Raw genomic sequence first — 20281 nt, forward strand, 5'->3', positions numbered from 1 at the left:
TCAGCACAAAATATCATGTTTGATGTACTCAATCTGGATGGAATCTTAGTCTGAAACTGTGTCTGTGCCCATCATACACTACACGATTTTCTGTGAAAAATGTCAACTCCGACTTCCCAAAATCTGCAGACTGGTTATGACTTTCAGCAACTGGTTTTGACTCATCCAGACTGCAAAAATGTGTGCAATATGTGTAGTGTATTTCAGCCTTTGAAGAAAGTATCAAAAAGATATCTTGAATAGACTGAACTTCCACATAATTTCCAACCAATAGTGGACATAATTGATTTGAATTTACCTATAACCACTGTAAATAGGAAGTTATTGTCCTATGACACAAATCTTTCTGGTAGGAAAGCAGTGCTGTTCAATAGCTATCAGTCAATTACAGTCATCTGAAGGATGGGGGAGAGTGTAGCTGCTCAGAAGCCCATTTGTCACCAGGGCAAGATGGATTGGCACCTGTAAATGAGAGTCAGCGAGTGCTTCTTCTCTCCAGAGTTTCTCATTTCGAGCGGAATGAGAAATTATTCCTCAGGACAGAAATCTGGGTCAGTCTGTGAGTGGAATGCACATAAATACACGTCTGGTGGTGTGTGGTGAAAACTTTATGGAGATGAAGAGACAAGACTGTGAGGACAATTTAAAATAGTGAGTGATGGGCAATAGACAGCTGTCACAGTAATGATGATGATGATGAAAATGATGATTTTTGGGTTGGATATATCATAGGGGTGCAGTGATAAAATTTGAGCCCCATTACTAGGCCTGCACAAAATATTTAGCCAATTTGACTACACTTTGTGTGAAATTCTGCTGTTTACCTCACAGAATTAGCATAGGGAATGCAGAACAAATTCTGCCAGGCTTGTTATTGGCTGATATAATCCAACTGTGATATGTATTATTCTGAAAGCCACCACATATTTACAAGCATCAACTCAAAATTGACCTTATTTACTTTTTTAGTACACCTTCATGGTCTTAATGTACACAAATGATCAGTTGGTGCCTCCCCAGTATATTCTATTGTCATGAGGCACAACACACTCCTCTTCTTAGGTTTATCTTTGAAGTCAGAATCTCACCTCTGCATTTACACAGCCCAGTTCAGCAGATATAAATGGGCTGGAGAGTGTGGTAGCTGTGGCCACCTGACTGTGCCTCCATCAGTAGCTAATGGCCAGTTCCTATGGTTTGATGTGGGAGGGATGTGCACCTGATCCCCATCCATATCACCATCACCTCTTATTGTCCGCACACACAGGGAGAGCTCATTGACCTTTGACTTTTATCTTCAAGCGCTCTGAACTAGAGCATCATTTAAAACACAATCTTCACAACAGAATATCAAAGCTCCTGCTGTGGGGCTAATCATTAGCCAGATGTTCTCATTATCCAGAATCTTTTTTCTTAACATATTTTTTGATTACTAAATACAATTTTCGATAGTAATGGTCGTGGTCAGTGGCTAGTGTGAAGGTGTGGCCAGATTAGCAATATTTTGGCAACGAAATCCATTGTCAATAGTGTAGCCATGTATGAAGCACTTTCAAACCAAACAGCTTTTTGTAGGTCAACGTGCATAAACAACTTGAACACTACAAACCAGTCAACGTGACCTGATTGGTTGGTTCACTTGGGGTTGTTCATTGATTTCATGCTTATTTGGCCTGTTTTATCATTATAATGTCTGATCGTGGGTTTCATGTCAATAATCCCAGCTGTGCGCTTGGTATAATAACTGTCAGACATCTCATATACTCAGACCCCATCACACAGACTCCATCCATCTATCATAGGAAAGACTCAACTGACCATGACAGTCACAAATGGGACAATTTTCAGCTTTATATTTGGCTTCCGTATGTTTTCATCTCTCATATGTTTGATTTGCAGTGTTTATTTCCTCTTCATGTGATTGAAGAGTAACTGAAGTGTGGCAGGCTGAGGTCTGCCCGTGCCATTGTGGTGGCATTACTGATCGGAAAGGTCTCCATTAGTTTATAAAATTGCATGTGTTCTCAGACAGGCTGTAATTAGGCCTGTTTGTATCAGAGCCCAGGCTGCCGTCAGCAATATCTGCTGGTGGAATAAACAGGAGGAAAATCGCTCCAAGTGTGTCAGTAAAATTATATTTTAATAACTATTCATAAAGTTTGGAGTAAAAATGCAATAATTCTCAGCTGATTTATTAAACATCTGCTAAAACTGACTAGCGCGGTACATTAAAAGTAATGTGTTTTTGGTTTGAAGGTTTGTTTTAGACTAGTACATGCTTCCTAATTCTCTTCTGTTGAATAGTATGCTGTCGTTCGAAAGTTTGGTTTTGGTAACATTTTAATGTTTTGTATGCGCAACAAGGCTACATTTATTTGATCAAAATACAGTAAAAACAGTAATATTGTTACAATTTAAAAGAATAAAGAAATCCCTTAGTTTTAATTTTTAATGTATTTTTTAATGTAATTTATTCCTGTGATGCAATGCTGAATTTTCAGCATCATTTCCCCAGTCTTATGTGTCACATGATCTTTCAGAAATCATCCTTATATTCTGATTTGCTGCTCAAGAAACACTTCTTATTACCATTTATGTGCTGCTTCATATTTTTGTGGAAACTGATGCATTTTGTCATGATTCTTTGATTAATATAAGTTCAAAAAACAGAAGTGCTTTGAAATAGAATTCTTTTGTAACAATGTAAAAGCTTTTACTGTCACTTTTGATCAATTTAATGCATCCTTGCTGAATAAAAATATACATTTCTGACTTCAAACCTTTGAACAGTAGTTCATTGGTTATCTATTTTATTTGATGTAATGATATTTATGTGTCCTGACTTTTTGTTTCACTGTCTGTCACCAAAAGGACCATGTTGGTTGGTTGACCATCTAAGTTAACACTAATTAGCCTTAATCTGCCACTGCAAAAATATATAAAACCAGTGTTTTGTCAGATATTATGAACTATGAATTCATATTGCTGAATCAACTCGGCTATATTTAGCTTTATGAACAACACTAACTTTAAAGGGTTAGATTAGGCTCCTTAAGGTGGTTATTTCAGTGCAGTATTGTCTTTTCATCGGGGTTGTTTTGATAAATTAATATATTTTTTAGTAAAAGGATGGTTATAAGCTCAGGTATGAGTGCATATTGAAAGCCTCTGTGATATTTGTGTTTGTGCAGCCAGTTTGCAGTGCATTGCTGTTACTAAACGGCAGTTGGGTGTTTCCGGGCCGTGCGGAGCTCAGCGCACAAGCGGGCTGGTGAACTTTCTCTGTGCCCTGCTGTGCCAGGCTGATGGGCTGACGCTGAGCAATGTGATGCCAGCTTTTCAAACACAGAATACATGATTCATCACAATCCCTTTGCTTCTCTTTCTCTCTCTGTAGGTGACATCACACAGAAAGGCTATGAAAAGAAAAGAGGGAAATTATTGGCGCCCTACATACCCCAGATACAAGGTAAACAACTCCCTCTCATCAACTGTAAATCCACTGTTTAATGAACTATTTTAGCAGACGGTGCATGTCTAGGTTATAAAATCTTCACTCTTCACCTCTTTGACCTTCATGAGATGTCTACATTTGACTGCGGTCTGGATTGATCTGAAATACATGCACGGTTTCAGTACTGTCAAGGATACTCTGAGCTAATGGAAACAATGTGTGTGTCTCTCTGGGGAATAGCAGTTATCCATGCTATAAAACGAAAATCTAAGTGCAGGGTTCAAACTGCCTCAAACTCTCAATTATGTGGTGTGTGTGTCTTTGTTGTTTGGTTTAGGGTGGCTAGCAACAGCCCATATATCCAGGCATGATATGTCTTTTCAAATGCAGAATATAGATGTGACAGTTATTTATGGTTCCTTGCTCTTTTCATGTCTTTTATTGGAAACAACAAAATAAAAATGCACTGTATTTCACCTAAAAATTAAAATGATGTCATTATTTACTCACGTTCTCCCAACTAAAGAATAATCAATAAATAAAATCAAGATATTCAGCAGAATGTTCACACTGCTTGTTTCCATGAAATGAAAGAGTTTTCCGAGTATTCTGTAGTTATACAGTTGCTTTGTGTGAGGAATGGACTAACATTTTAATTTAATTTTATTGTTATTAGAAGAAAAACTTGCCATCTGACATTGCTCTAAAATCTTATTCATGTTTGCATACAATATATATTTTTTAACTATCATGTTATCGATTCTGTGACCAGCCACATTTGAATTACATTTTTTTTAAATACAAATATATAAATGTATATATATCTAGGGTTGTGCAATATATCTAAATTATTGAAATATCGCAAATGTACATATCGCAATATGCATATCGCTACGGTTTGCAATATTTGGGGCCATGAACAAAAGACAAAGAGAACATCACTCAACTGCTCTTACCTAAATAACTTTTGTAGCTTAAAGGGCTTTTTTAAAGATCATTATTTTGTGTATTTGGTGTAACAGAATATGTTGACATGCTTTAATGTTCAAAAAACACATTATTTTTCAAATACTGTACATTATTGTAGGTCCTCTATGCCCCGCCTCTCTCAAACGCTTCGTTTTCTACAAAGTCCCTCCTTCCGACAAGCGCAGTCTGCTCTGATTGGCCAGCTGACCCAGTTCTCACACACACACACACGCGCGCGCGCGCGCACGCACACACACACACATACACACGATGCGCAAAACTCCGCATTTGAACAGTCAATAGCAAATACTTAAACTAATAACAAAACAGTAGCTGATTCAGAAGCGCCAGATTGTCATAGCAAAGTCAGAATTACTAAAACTGTTTCATCTGCGCATGTGGCACTTTAAGCATTATCGTATCGCATATCGAATATCGCATTATTTATGTATGGTATGTATTACTAGAATCATTTCATTTTAATATATTTATTTTGCTATTATTATTATTATTATTATTATTATTTAGTTTTAGTAATTTTACTATTTCAACAAAAAAAATTTATTTCACAGTTAGTTGCCAAGACAACTTTTTAATTTTCGGTTTTTCATTTAATATTTATTATATAGTTTTAGTAATTTTACTATTTCAACAAAAAAAAATTTATTTCACAGTTAGTTGCCAAGACAACTTTTTAATTTTCGGTTTTTCATTTAATATTTATTATAGGCCTATATGTTATTTTTCAGCTTTATTTCAGTTACCAATTTTTTTTTTTTTCATACAGTAGTTTAAGTTTTACGGTGGTTGACAGTAATAGCACTGGTTGGAAAAGCCAGAGAACAGCAGCATAGGAAGAGGCTACAGGTTACTGCATCTCCCTCATCCCAGATCAATGGCATCTCTTTTGGTGATTTTGTTCACACGTGAGGGTCAATAGTCAGACTGCTCATGTGTGTCCTAACAACCCCCTCAGGGCTCTCTCTCCCTCACTGGATGTTGGATGACAAGCTCAATCTATATTCCTTGTGTATGTTTAATTTTAGAATGGCCCTGCATAAATATTTTATGATAGTTGCGGTGGCTTGCGGAAAAGTGAACGTCTGTCTGGGCCCCCGCTCTATATTTTTGGTTTGGCTTTGAAACAGGAAATTAGGACTTCATTTTAAATTAGCCTCACAGAAGAGATTGCTCTCCATTGTGGGGTTTGTCTTTGTCATTTTCTAAGCTGGCTGACAGACCACCACACTTTCCCCCATGATCCTCTGAGAAGCCATTGTGTCCAGACATGGACCCTATCATTGTGAAAAGAAGTACACAGTACTTATAATATACTTTAAAAGGATACATTTACTGTTACATTGTGGCATCTTCTGAAACATTGCGTCCAGATCTGACTAGTAACAATCATTTGGAAGCAGAAATGTGATTGGCCGGTTATCAGCCAACTGTGAAGGGACATTTTTTTTGCTTAGCAACTGGACAGAGCTACTTGTAGCATTTATGGCTCTGTTGTCTTTGCACATAGTTGAGCTTTTGTGAAGCTGTACTGTTGAGATCACACACACTATCAGGACATTGTATCTGGATAGGCCATGCGTTTTTGCTCTTATGAACCAGAGTCCCTCATTTCGTTTGATGTTGCAGATTGTGTCTTACTGTCCTTATACAACTTGTCAGTTCGTAAGCTTTTGTTGAGTTAAGCAGGATTGGAGGTTTTGAAGTGAAGTGTTTCCCAGAAGCAGAGCTAAATGAAGTGAGCATGTCCTGTTCAGTCCTCACAGGACCCAAAACCGATAGAAACAGCAGAACTCTTATTATAAACTGTATTATAATGCTATTACTGCACAGTTATTGGAAGACCTAAAGCAGTTACGGTAGACTTAATAACAGAGGAAATAAAAGGCATTTTTAAAAGACACATTCAAAGGAATAATAGTCATGTTTGCAGCAATTTGCAATGGAAGTCTATGAGGAAAAAGCAATCCAGAGGGTTTAAAAGCAGAAATGAGCAGGTTGTGTGTGTGTGTGTGTGTGTGTGAGTGTGTTTTAAGCACTTATATAGTAAACCTTCCATTCACAAATGTGTGGTATTTGAGCTGTAAAGCTGTTTAAGTTGTGATTTTATTGGTGGGACTGCTGTTTTAGATACTGTAAAGGAACTCGTGTTAAGTCATGTTTCTATACACCATCGGCCAAGTTTGGGGCAGATGATATTTTATATTGGTTTGGAAATAAGTCTCTCAATTAGGCTTTTGATAAAAAAGTAATACTAATATGTAGGGATGCACCGATACCACTTTTTCCAGTACTCGCCCGATACCGATACTTTTATTTTTGGTACTTGCCGAAACCGAGTACCGATACCAATATTTTTATTGCATTTGTAAATTTTTTAAATATTGGGCTGATTTTATGCTCAAGAAACATTTCTGATTATTACCAGTGTTGAAAACAGCTATGCTGCCTAATATTTCTTTATCATGATTAGAAACCATGATACTTATTTACTTTATTTATTTCAGAAATTTTTAATGAATAGAAAGAACATAATTTTTTTTAAATGGACATTTTTTTGTAATAATTTTGTAATAACTTTACTGTTACTTTTATTCAATTGAATGCATCCTTGCTGGGAAAAAGTAATAATAATAATAATAATTTTTACAAAAAAATCATTAAGTCACTATTTACCAAAGCAGGATTAACACATAACATAGTGCAGAATATTCTACTAATCCTAAACTAGTCCTACAGTTGGCAACGCCTGTGTTTATACATCTTTATGTTCTGTGGTTAAGTATGTGACCTTTCCTGAGCTCAGTTTGGTTGTTTAGGGATATTAGCCCTCATTGAGAAAAGCCCTAATGAATGCTCCACCATGTCAACACAGTCAGCCGAAGTTTCAATGATTCTGGGGGTTAGAGGTCAATATGAAGTGGTTGCTAGGCAAACGGTTTGCGAGGAGGTAAACAATCCTGTGTCGCTTACTTTGGCTTTCCAGGAAAAAGGATAATAGGTCACTACTTGTCTTAACCTGTGATAGATGTTCACCCATGTCACAAAGTTTCACTTGGGTCCGAGGCATGACTATGCTTTTTCTTTTTTTTTTTTTTTTTTTTCTTTTATTTTCCCCTTTTGGAACATTGTAATGTCTTTGCTTTAGTGAATGTTAAAATTACCTTATTTAAGCTTTTAATGAGATCTTTTGTTTTTTTTTTTTTTTTTTATGTCCTTCATCTGTCCCTGTGTGAATCCTGAGGTATTTTTAGCATTCATTGGACTCTCCCTGGTGTGATAGATGGAGGGTCACTAGACCTCAGATCTGAGCATAAGCCTCTTTGATTTCTCATTTTTGCTGCGGCAGCTACAGCTGTGACGGCTCTTATGTAACCGCAGCGCTGCATGACTCATCAGTCTTAACCTTCTACAAATTCACAGAAACTATGCTGATATTGAGCTCCCTGCAATTTAAGATTTAATCAAACGGCTTAAATGCAGGGGTGATACATCATTTACCATTACTTATTCTCAATTTAAGTCCATCCTCAGGCTGTGATTATAAAGTAAATGTACTATATTCAGGTGTTTCCTTTCCATTCAATGCCATTTTTGTTAGTTATTATTATTATTTTTTTCAGTTTTAGTTTTAGCTATTTTAGTACATCAAGTTAAACATAAAATCAAAATTAAAAATAGCAACTAGCTAAAATAAAAAAAGTTAGGTTTTACATAATTTTATTTAATTTAATTCAGTTAACTCTTTTTTTTCAAGTAAAATTTTTTTATGGTTTTAGTTTTAATTTTAATTAACTATAATTACCTTGATTTTATGAAAGGTGTATGTATGTAAAATGTATCCACTACTGTTATATGTTCTGTTATGCTCTTATATTAATTTATTTTTGGTCTCTTATTACAGTATATCTTAACTGTTAGCGGGCAATAAAATAGGCAATTTCTTTCACCTAAAATTTGTGACTGCAACAAATTAGTTAGTGTCTTACTTTTTATTTCTGAAGCATTGCACGTTGTAGCTCCGCCAACAGCTAAATTCCATTGGTCCAAAATCTGTCTAATATATGTGACCCTGGACCACAAAACCAGTCATAAGGGTCAATTTTTCGAAATAGAGATTTATACATTATCTGAAAGCTGAATAAATAAGCTTTCCATTGATGTATGGTTTGTTAGGATAGGACAATATTTGGCCGAGATACAACTATTTGAACATCTAGAATCTGAGTGTGCAAAAAAATCTAAATATTGAGAAAATTGCCGTTAAAGCTGTCCAAACGAAGTCCATAGCAATACATATTACTAATCAAAAATTACGTTTTAATATATATACGGTAGAAAATTTACAAAATATTTTCATGGAACATGATCTTTACTTAATATATTAATTATTTTTGTCATAAAAGAAAAATCAATAATTTTGACCCATACAATGTATTGTTGGCTATTGCTACAAATATACCCCAGTTAGGATAGGACAATATTTGGCCGAGATACAACTATTTGAACATCTAGAATCTGAGGGTGCAAAAAAATCTAAATATTGAGAAAATTGCCGTTAAAGCTGTCCAAACGGAGTCCATAGCAATACATATTACTAATCAAAAATTACGTTTTAATATATATACGGTAGAAAATTTACAAAATATTTTCATGGAACATGATCTTTACTTAATATATTAATTATTTTTGTCATAAAAGAAAAATCAATAATTTTGACCCATACAATGTATTGTTGGCTATTGCTACAAATATACCCCAGCGACTTAAGACTGGTTTTGTGCTCCAGGCTCACATATATATATATTCAGGTTTTTTTTAAGTAGCTTATATTGGCGAGAAGTCGTGATCTTCTCAATTTAGTCCCACTGTCTCAGCTGAAACTTGTTTAGTAAATTACTCATACCGCCAGTGGCTGTCACAGCAGAACAAACTTTGCTCCTGTGGGTTGATGTAAGATTTGTGTTTCTCTTCAGCTCATGTCTGTCAAGTTTGATGAAGTATTGTGAATGTTACACTCTGCGTCAGCACTGGATCACCATGAGAACTCTGTTTGGAGCTCAGATGTGGTGTAAAGGGCCCATTGATCTCAAGGTGTTGTATTACCCAGACAGCAGAGAAGTCTGAAGTCAAGAGAAGATTTATGTTGCTATAAATGCGAGGATAGCGTTGAAATTGAATAGTGTCACTTCGATCATTTATTAAAAGTAAATTTCTCACTGTAAGAGTCTATTTCTGTAAACCCAATAGGTGTAACAGTGTTTTACTGCAAAGTTTAGTGACCTTTATTCTGTAATGCTGGTTTTGTAAATTCTTAATGTACTGTAATTTCTTCCGTGCATAGCGGCCCCATGCTGAGTGCTTCAGTCCATTTGTTATAACTGCCCTACAACACAGTTAGCTTACTAATGGGTAAAATGTCAAGCATGGAAATTGAAGTAATGCATTTGACTGAGATGATCATATTCTGGTCTGTTTTGTGTGCAGGTGTAGATCCGTCTCTGCAGATAGAACATAGGATCCAAACGTCGTCACAGGTGGCCCCTCCAGGCTCCAAACAGAACAAGCCCCGGGTGGCAAACTCAAGGGATGAACGCTTTAGATCAGGTAGAAACATGTCTCTGTTAATCATGAGGGACAAGCACAACAGACACTAATTGACTCTTGTGGAAAAAGTACACTTCAGCATAACTATAAAAAAATGTGTGTACTTAAGTGTGAACTGAATGTATCATTTTCAGACACGTCATCACGTTAATTGCAATTAAATAAAAAATATATATTATAGTTTAAATATATTAAATGCAATTGGCTGAACTTAGAGTGGTTTAACCACTTAAGTACATGTTTTATGTAACTTCACACTCTAAAAAATGCTGGGTTAAATACAACCCAGTGCTGGGTAAAATAGGGACAAACTTGATCTTCTGAGCCTTGAGAGAACAATGCATAGTTTTCTGAATAATAACCTCATTATTTACACAAAGAGAACAGCCTCTGACCACTCAGTTCCCAGTCCACCTTCCCACACGCCTGCATATGGAGATATTTAACAAAGTTCCAGCTTTATTGACCCACTGGCTGCAGATTTAGCTATATGAGTTATCGCATTTAGTTAATACACAAATGTCAGCAATCACAAAATGGACATTAAGAGATTGACAAAATCTTGTTTTTTTTCATCGCTTATGAGACTGAGTTTCTTTTAAGTATTAACCGATTCCCTTGAAGAAATTAAGATGACACAAATGGGACACTTGTTGACAGTAACAGTACAGAGCTCTAACATTAATGTGGACAGTTCAGATCATTTGATTTTTTTAGATTTTAATGGAAAATATTTGAGATCATATTGAAATCCCTGACTTTTGATGGCAAACTTTGGTATTTTGGCAAATTTGAGCACAGTTTGAAACAGTATTATGATCTCTTATGAAACTCGATAGGAAACGTGAGATTACTGGTGTATTTTTCTAAGGAGGAGAAACCTACATCGGCCCTACATTTAATCTCATTGCTGTCTTGAAGAAAAAACTGATACATGAAATCACATTTCAATAATGACAACTCTCAAAATAGATTTTAACGGCATTTTATTGATAGGAAAAGGAGTGTACAGTTTTATCAGCCTAGATCTTCTACGCTGGTGCTGCTGGCATGAACAAAGCCTTCTGCTGTAATATATTCAGATCAGGGCTGCCCCCTAATACTCGACTAACCGTTAGTCGACGACAAGTCAACAAAATTTTATTAGTCGCTGAAAAAAAAAAACAGAAAGTGGTGAGGTCACGTATTCCGTGATGGACAGATTATTCAGGACATGCAAATGTTCATTTCGTTCATCGACTTCAAATGTGACTTATCATCTGAAACATGTAAGTAGTAGCATCATTACATGGCCGCTCGCTTTAACGTTATCCTAGAAAAATGTGCGCTATGCAAGTGTTTGTGCGGAGTGTGAAATCTGAATAGTAGCGCGCTCACTGCATGACAGTTAACTTGGAGGTGCCGGTGCGATCATTTGCATTTAACTTAAAATACTCCATCATTTTTGGTCATACAGATTAGAGTAATACATCTTTCAAATCTGTAAAAGGTCTACTTTCATTTGTGCACACTCACAATAACAACAAAACGTTGTGTTTTTGTAAAATAACGAAAGCAAACAGGGTGCAGATTATGTTCCGTATGAAACGTGCACGTCCACTGTGGAGATGACGAGTCAGTGTCGTCGACTTGGTCACTGCAGTCGAAAATACAGAAAACACTAGATAATCAATTAATTATTATGATGCTAAGACAGTTTTCTTTCTCTTTTTTCCCCCTGAAGCATTCATAATCATTACTTCTGCGGTGCTCTGTGGCAATTATGCGTGCACTTGAGCGCTGATAGGCTATAGGCAATTAAAGGCTCATTATTATGAATTATGTGGTTTATTAATATAAACGTGCGATTAGTTGACTAATCGCTTCAAATGAACGACTACTAGTCGATCAGAAAAATCTTTAGTCGAGGGCAGCCCTAATTCTGATTTACAGGTATTAAAATACATGATGCTCCTGCAAGGTAAAGTAGAAAGAACCCTGTAGTAGATCTAGACAGGTGGTGCTGGGGAGGAGGAGGGCTAAAGAAAACAGGACGGAAATAAATAAGGTTGCATATATAGGAAAGAGAGATCGATTGGCTGTGTTGCCGACTTGGAAGAATCAATCAGCTATTCTGAAGAGTTTTATGATCGATTTTTTCATTCCTTTTGGTTATTCAGTGTTATATCTGGATTGATCTTGTTATAACAATAAGACTAAATTTGGCCTTTCACAGTTTATTTTGTTATGTCCGATGATTTCTTTATGATTACACATTATTACATCTTGTGGTCAGAAAAGCTCATCTCTCTCCTCATGTTTGTGTAACGCCTTTGCTTTGTCCATCAATTTGGATTACATTATTGTCTCTCCCTGTTTGTTTAGCGTTAACGAGTTTCTGATTCTTGGTGTCCTGATACACTCTTCTGTCCTTCTTCGGTCAGAATGATGAAGTCAGTGAAAGGTCAGCGGGATTAAAGGTTCAAGGGTGGGGTCAGATCAGCATAACAGGCCCATTGTGGGAATTGGTCATGGTCCGCTAATTCTTTTGTGCCCTGGATGCAGTAATGCACACGCACACATAAAGTGGCTAAGCTGTCTGATTGCCCCGACGGAGATGATCTGATAACCCATCTGGCCTGTCAGATACCCCTCTTGCCTTACGCCCCCAACCCCTCTTACCTCATTCTTGACACACTGTGGTCAGTTTTAAAGAAGTAGTTAACCCAAAAATGAAAAAAAAAAAAAAATGTTTTGATTACAGACTATATTGCTGTATAAGTCTTCTAAATAGCTTTGTGTGAGGAACAAATCAAAATTGAAGGCGTTAATTGCCATAAATTGCTATAAATGCTGTGAAATCTTACCCTTCAGTTCTACCCCATTACAAATCTTATTTTCACCTGCATATAATCATAAACATTTCCTCTTGCAATCAGTCATGTAACATGCAAGAACCAGTGGAGTTTGGTATCACTGACATCAAACCTAGCTACCTCTATATTCTATACCAATAGAGAAGCTTTATTACAGTGTGACTGATTTGATTTAGCTTCTGTCTGGATCTGACCAGCTTGAAAAATGCTGTCTGACCCACTTTCCTGGCCGTTTTTGATGTTGTCTGTCATCTTATACTGTTGTGCATTCATTATCCTGTTAGCTTCTGGTCTGTTCTGTCCTGTGAAACTGTGCCGTGTTTGTCCTCTGGACGTGACCTCTCTTTTCTGGTGGAGTGACTGATAGAGAAGTTTAGAAGAATTATTTCTGCTTTAAAGGTCAGGTTTTCAGTACAGCAGTTGTTAAAAGTACAGTCTTTCTTCGTTCTGTCTTCTCTTGACACACCTACTCATTCCAGTTCATTTCTGTCTCATCCTTTCCCTCCTTGTCATTCTCAATTTCTCTCTCAAATCACTTCTCTTCTCCCTTGACTCTATTTCATGCCTATTGTCTCTGTCTCTTTCTCTTTCAATCTGGCTCTTTCTGCATCTGTGTCAAGGTTACTCTCCAAGTGCCTGAGGACATGAAGTGAGAATAGAATTACAATAGTTCTCACAATGATGAGCCTAATTTTTTTATGGGGTTCTTTTGCGAGCTCCTCATAAATGATTAGACATGCAGAAATTTTAAAAGCAATTCTGATCACATTGGAACAAAATTTCTAAGTCTGAGCAATAATAATGAGGTTTGATTTAGCAAGATTTGCGTACAATTTTTTTTTATTATTTAAAGATGTTCACCAAGACTGCATTTATTTAAGTAAAAACAACAATATTGTGAAATATTATAACCATTTACAAATTCTGTTTTCTATTTTAATATATTTGACTATTGACTATTGATGATTGTCCACCTTGATCTCTAAATCAGCAGCATCATCAGTCATTTCAGTTTCAAAATTTAAGTTTCTGAAACTAATGCTAAGCTTTAGTTTAAATGTAATTCAGGGATTTATTCAGGGTTCAGGACTGTTTTGCACTAATAATAACAGGTATCAGGCACCCTTGAGTGTAAGTAGATTATTCTCCTTCATAAGAATGCTGTTTTGAAGAGATACATTAGGCTAATGCCTTTCACATTTAATGCATGACTGTTTGTTGCTCAGTGTCTGTCTCCTAATTTGCTGGACACGCTCCAAAGTAATTGCTCCCTGTGGGTGATTAATTGCATAATTAATGTTAAATGAATCTGCTACCACCTACAGGCTTCTTGTCAGTCAATCCCTCTCTCTTTTGTCTTTTTACGCATTCATTTGTCCCTTTTCTCAATTAAATTCTGTGCACGTCTAAGCTGTTTAATGGTGGAAAATACAATAAACTTAGAAAAATAACTCCTGAAATGGGTTGTGCAATTTTACTCTAATGTGTTGGATGTTGTTGTTGTTTTTTTTCTATTTTATTTTATGGAATGTATTAAATATGTATTTACATAATATAGTATTACATGCTAGTAGTATGACATGGGAGTTTTACACTTCATTATGTAACTCGTGTTTTTGTTTCAAACATTAAAGTAAGTGACTTGTTGACAATAAGACTTCTGGCCTGGTGGACAATAAAAAAAAAATACTATGAATTTAAACTGAAGTCTCAAATTAAGGAAATTAAATAGTAAATTAACTAGAAAAACACCAGCTCATTAGTGGTAATGCAGCCTAATGATCATTACAGTTTACTTTTCTAATAGAGTTAGTTGATCATGAATTCACTGAGTTCTTTTTCTCATTGTTGTTACACTTTTTAAATCCCAGCAGAAGATGCCTTATGCGTGATGAAATAGTACAGATGGTTTAGCTATTTGACATATTTTATTCATTAATTGGCGGACATCTGTTATTCTCTGTGGCATTACGTTTATAATGTATTTATAATAGGGGGAATGATGTAGTCATGTGTGTTACCATAACTGCAGGCCTCGCATGCTTCGTTTCTGACCACATGAGCATTACATCATCATATGTATTTTCCAGCTTAACCCCCGGCAGTTCTCATCAAAGTGATATTTTAGTCTGGACTGAGAACAAACGCTTTTTGCGTTCTCTTCCATAACAATCATATATTAGTCCTTCTGAAGTTTATGATGGATGCTTTGAATATGGCTTTTATTTTTCTTTTATAAAGACTTTTTACAGCACAGTGGTTCCAAAAAAGTATTTTTAAAGCTTCATTTAAAAATTAAATTAAGATTGTTAGCTCTGAAACGATACAATAATAATTATACTGTTCAAAGGGATGATAGAAAGTAATTTGACATTGGTTATGAAATTTTAGTGGATCATGTTGATAGTTAATGTTTATTTGAGGAGAACTGACTTCATGCATCCACTACCAGCTGATTAAAAGACACTGGGCAAAAAAAGTTCATCCAAAATTTGAGTAGCTACACATGACACTTGACATTTTCCTTTACTTTTGGAGGCCACTGTAAGTATGTTAGTATCATTTCTTTATTTCCGAGAGTGCAAGATGAAGATTTTTTTTTATTTTTAGATGGGTTAGATTAATGGTAATAACTAGTTATGTAATGCATTGATTGTTTGAGGTCTTAAGGCTATGAAGTGATAATCAGACTAATCAGTTATCCAACCAAGTGAGTCTCCAATGTAATGCCTTTTTTTCATATTTCCATATCAGTTATAATGTGAGAGGTTCAAAGATCTGCATAATCTATATTCAAAACAAACTTTAAAAGATATTAAGAGTTTTACCAGAGCAGTATTTTCATATGTTTTTAAGAGCTGCTGAATGTTGATCTGTGTTATTTATAACAAATATAATACAGCCATTAGCATGAAAACTCTTTGAATATATACCAGTTACATCCAGTGTTATTTTAGAGTTATTTGTATACTATTAAAATATGTGGCCCTGGACCACAAAACCAGTCATAATGGTCAATTTCTCGAAATTGAGATTTATGCATCATCTGAAAGCTGAATAAATAAGCTCTCCATTGATGTATGGTTTGTTAGGATAGGACAATATTTGGTCAAGATACATCTATTTGAATATCTAGAATCTGAGGGTGCAAAAAAAATCAAAATATTGAAAAAATTGCCTTTAGCTGTCCAAATGATGTCCTTAGCAATGATCAAAAATTAAGTTTTGATATATTTACGGTAAGAAATTTACAAAATATCTTCATGGAACATGATCTTTACTTAATATCCTAATGATTTTTGGCATAAAAGAAAAATCTATAATTTTGACCCATACAATGTATTTTTGGCTATTGTTACAAATATACCCCAGCGACTTAAGACTGGTTTTGTGCTCCAAGGTCACATATACTATAAAGTATACTATACTTTTTTTTGGTGGATCTCTGATCTTAAAACTGATAACTTGTAATATATTCAGCATGGCTCAACATAAACAAAATACAATTTCTGAGACTATGAAACCTCAATTTAGAGGTGTGTTATTATTTTCCATGTGATCAGACTTACAATTTCACCTGTAAGTAAATGTAAACTTATATTAAAGTACAGACCAAAATGACAATTTGACTTGGACTAGTAAGTGGCCGCCGAGAACATCCTATCAACTACATACTTGGCTTCATTAGATAATTAATATCCTCATAAGACAAATTACCATTTTTAGGTTTATTTGATCCAGTATGGCTTCAATTTAAAATACGTTCTCAGTTCCATAAATCGCTGTTTTATAAATTCTCTGTTTCACAAAACATAACATTGACATTTTGTGATTTTTTAAAATACATTATTGAAATAAAACTCTTCCACCTAACCATTAGTCCTCTTGTTCTTGACCTCCCAGACACCTCCTCCGCATCAGAAGATGAAGGTTCGCTGCGCCGGCAGGGACGGATCGCCTCCTCGTCTCCATACCAGGCACATCCTAGCATTGAGCACTGGTTTAACAGAGTCATCCAGGGCTCCTCCACCTCATCGTCCGCATCCTCCACCTCCTCCCACCCCGGAGGAAGACCCCATCATGCCACAAACACCACCTCTGCTTCAGCCGCAACCGTACTGGCCGACCTCATGGCTCACACACAGCTAGGTCAGTACTCACCACTCAAACTAACCTCTCCTCATATCCCCAGAACAGACTTATTGCCTATTTTTCAAGTCTTCTGAAGCCATGTAATATTTTTGATGTGAGATAAAGTTAAATAATGACTTAAAGTTTGGTCTGTTACTGACACAAAGCTGTCATATGAATTCAGCAGCCAGGATATTGTTCTAAAATGTTTTGTTCTATTCCTTTTTTTTACGTTCTATGGAAAAGAGAAAGTCTTACAGGATTTAAATGACGTGGGTAAATTATGACAGGCTTTTAATCTCTGGGTGAACTGTTCCTTTAAATTAGATTAACCAGCATTTCTTCCTTGGTCAACCTACACTACTGTTTAAAAGTTTGAGGTAGGAAAGATTTTGTTTGTTTTTAAAAGATATCACAGTATCACATTTCTAGAAAAATAGTAAGCAACATAACAGTTGTCAGCATTGATAATAATAATGTTTCTTGAGCAGCAAATCAGTATATTAAAATGATTTGTGACGTGACGCAGAAGACTGGAGTAACGATGCTGAAAATTCAGCTTTGCATCACTACAATAAATCACATTTCAAAATATATTCATCTATATAACAGTTATTTTAAATTGTGATAATATTTCACAATATTGCTGTTTTTTTTTTTTTACTGTATTTCTGATCAAATAAATGCAGCCTTGGTGAGCATGAAATACTTCAAAAATATAAAAAATCTTCCCGACCTCAAACTTCTGAACAGTAGTGGACCTAACATTTTGGCTAAATGTTACAGCTTGGCTACTCTATGTGGGTCCACTAGCTACCCTGTTGAAAAAACCAGCATATGCTGGTTAAGTATGTTTTGAAGCATGGCTGCTGGTTTGAGCTGGTTTAAGCTGGTCCTTAGCTGGTAATGAGCTGGTTTAAGCTGGTCATGTGCTGGTCATGAGCTAGTTTAAGCTGGTCAAGTGCTGGTCATGTGCTGGTCCTGAACAGGAGCTAGTTGCTTAGGACCAGCACATGACCAGTTAAGGACCAGCTTAAACCAGCACAAACCAGCAGCCATTCTTCAAAATATACCTAACCAGCATATGCTGCAGCAAAACCAAAAACTGAAAATTCATGCTGGTCTTTATAGCTGGGTGGCTGGAATTGTGTACTGATCTCAGTCCTGGAGCTCTGATTCTGATAACCCTGTCTTACCCCTAAGTGCAAAATCATCAGCAGGCTTCGCAATGTGTCTGTTACAGCTCAGTGTCTTAAAAACAAAAGAACAGATCTTACGTTCATCTCTATAGTTGCCCATTTGTGCATGACATGCTTACACACTGCTAATGCTATGTTTATAGCACAGGGAGCACTTTACTGCTCTGCTGCTGCTCACGGCGATGCTAAAATCATGGTTTTTAATGTTCTGGCTGCATGCTTTCATGGTGCATGGTTGGTTTTAATTTTTATTTAATTTAATTTTTTCCCGCTGTACTGGCATATCTTTAGGGTCCTGAAGCCAATCCGTGCAGATAAAGCCAGCATTGGCCTTGTTAGTTTGACAGGCAAACAAAAGATCTGAGCAGGTTCCAGTACTGCTGTAAAATAATCATTTTTGGCAACCTTCGCTGTTAATGAATCCTGTTAAAGGAATATCTCATGCAGTACTCACCCTCATATCGTTTCAAGCTATGACGTTTGTTTTATAGTGAAACAAAAAAAGATGTTTTGAAGAATGTTCCTGCTGCTGTGTTCAATATAATAAAAGTAAATGGAGATCAAGCTCTAAACATGACAAAAGGCATGAAAGTATCATAAAAGTAGTCCACATAACTATGTTTATAACTATATTTAACTATATTAACTATAACTATATTCCAACATTGTAAAAAAGCATAATTCTAACAGTAAAAGACTGTAAAAATGCTATAGTAAAAACATGTCAGTTGGTTAACTAAATTCCGTTACTCTATACAGTGAAAAACTGTAATACATTCACGGGGACATGTAATTTTACAGTAAAATACTGTTAAATGTATAGTTGTTGAGAGTGAAAAAGAACTGTACACTGACATTCCCAGAACATCAGTTTGACTGCTGACATTTGGCTTTTCATTGAAGTAACTATGTTTCCTCTTAGTTTCATGACATTGTGCAACTTCTGTATATTTTTATACAGTATTACAATATACATGTAATATTTACCTAAGCTTGTGGAAAACTTACTTATGATGAGCTTTGATTCAACTTTGTCTTTAGCATTTTAAAGTTCAGTGGCAGTATATTATGTAAAAAATAAAATTAAATAAATAAATGAATAATGAATATGTAATTTGGTGTATTACCATTATTTCAGTTAATTAAATATTAAACCCTTATTAAAAATGAATCTTTTTTTACCATAAATGTAAAGCTTAAAATGTTGCTTCCATTTAAAAAAAAAAATTTTTACAGCAAAGGTTTAGTGACCAAAGCTGCCTTTTTTTTTTAGACTTTTAAATGTCTTCATATAAATCATACAGTTTGTTTTGTGTGAAGAACAGACTGGCCTCAGACCTCATTCATGTTTGTAAATTTTAAAGATTGCAGAGTCAAATGGAATACTTTTCTGGTGCTTTTTTGCTCGGTTTTGATCTTGACAGCCCCTCATCGATGTTTGCTTTCAATGTATAAACTGGAACAGAATAAAAACTCTTATTTTATATAAGTTTTGAACAGCATGATAGTGAGTAACACCATAACTGCAGAACACATTCACTTTACTCAGCTGCTCTGCTCTTTACAGAGTTCTGCTTATAAACATTTGCATTCCCCTTATCTCTCCCTTTCTCTCGTCTCCTCCTCTTTCTTTCACCCTCTTTTTCTGCCTTTCTGCCCTTCGAGCTGGCCCTGGGCGCTCACTGTAAATAACCTCAGATTTCACACAGTGTCAGAGCCGCTCTGTGGGTCCACTGTTTTAAAGCAGCCTGCCAGACAAACCCAGCTGTAAGAGGGAAGATTAAATGCAAAACAGCTGCTTGTTGGTTAATAGTGTGGAAATCACTTGTGTATAAAAGACTATAAAGCTCTTCTGTTGGGCGTTTAGAATAAGACAGACATTAATCATCACATGGAATCAGAACATATTTGATGTTTAATTCCATGTTGTTGTCATTGTTGAGCTATATAGAGTTGAATTTTGGACCAATGAGATTTTATGGCAGGCAAATCCTGTGCAGCTTCTTAAATATATGATCAATTTTGTAATTTATCATGGGTTTGATCAC

At 35.7% G+C, this 20281-nt stretch overlaps 1 protein-coding gene across 1 annotated transcript in view; it reads left to right on the forward strand.

Moving 5' to 3' along the window:
* Positions 1 to 20281, forward strand: part of LOC107720936 (disco-interacting protein 2 homolog A-like) — a 155132-nt gene that overhangs the window by 101132 nt on the left and 33719 nt on the right. Inside the window, exons 2-5 of the mRNA XM_016528768.1 lie at positions 3398 to 3469; positions 9929 to 10048; positions 11981 to 12008; positions 16784 to 17052. Of these exons, the coding sequence (XP_016384254.1) occupies positions 3398 to 3469; positions 9929 to 10048; positions 11981 to 12008; positions 16784 to 17052 (489 nt within the window). The remainder of the gene's footprint in view (positions 1 to 3397; positions 3470 to 9928; positions 10049 to 11980; positions 12009 to 16783; positions 17053 to 20281) is intronic.

Source organism: Sinocyclocheilus rhinocerous, unplaced genomic scaffold (assembly GCF_001515625.1).
Source record: "Sinocyclocheilus rhinocerous isolate Xijiao unplaced genomic scaffold, SAMN03320098_v1.1 scaffold3225, whole genome shotgun sequence".
In the NCBI taxonomy this organism is placed as follows: domain Eukaryota; kingdom Metazoa; phylum Chordata; class Actinopteri; order Cypriniformes; family Cyprinidae; genus Sinocyclocheilus; species Sinocyclocheilus rhinocerous.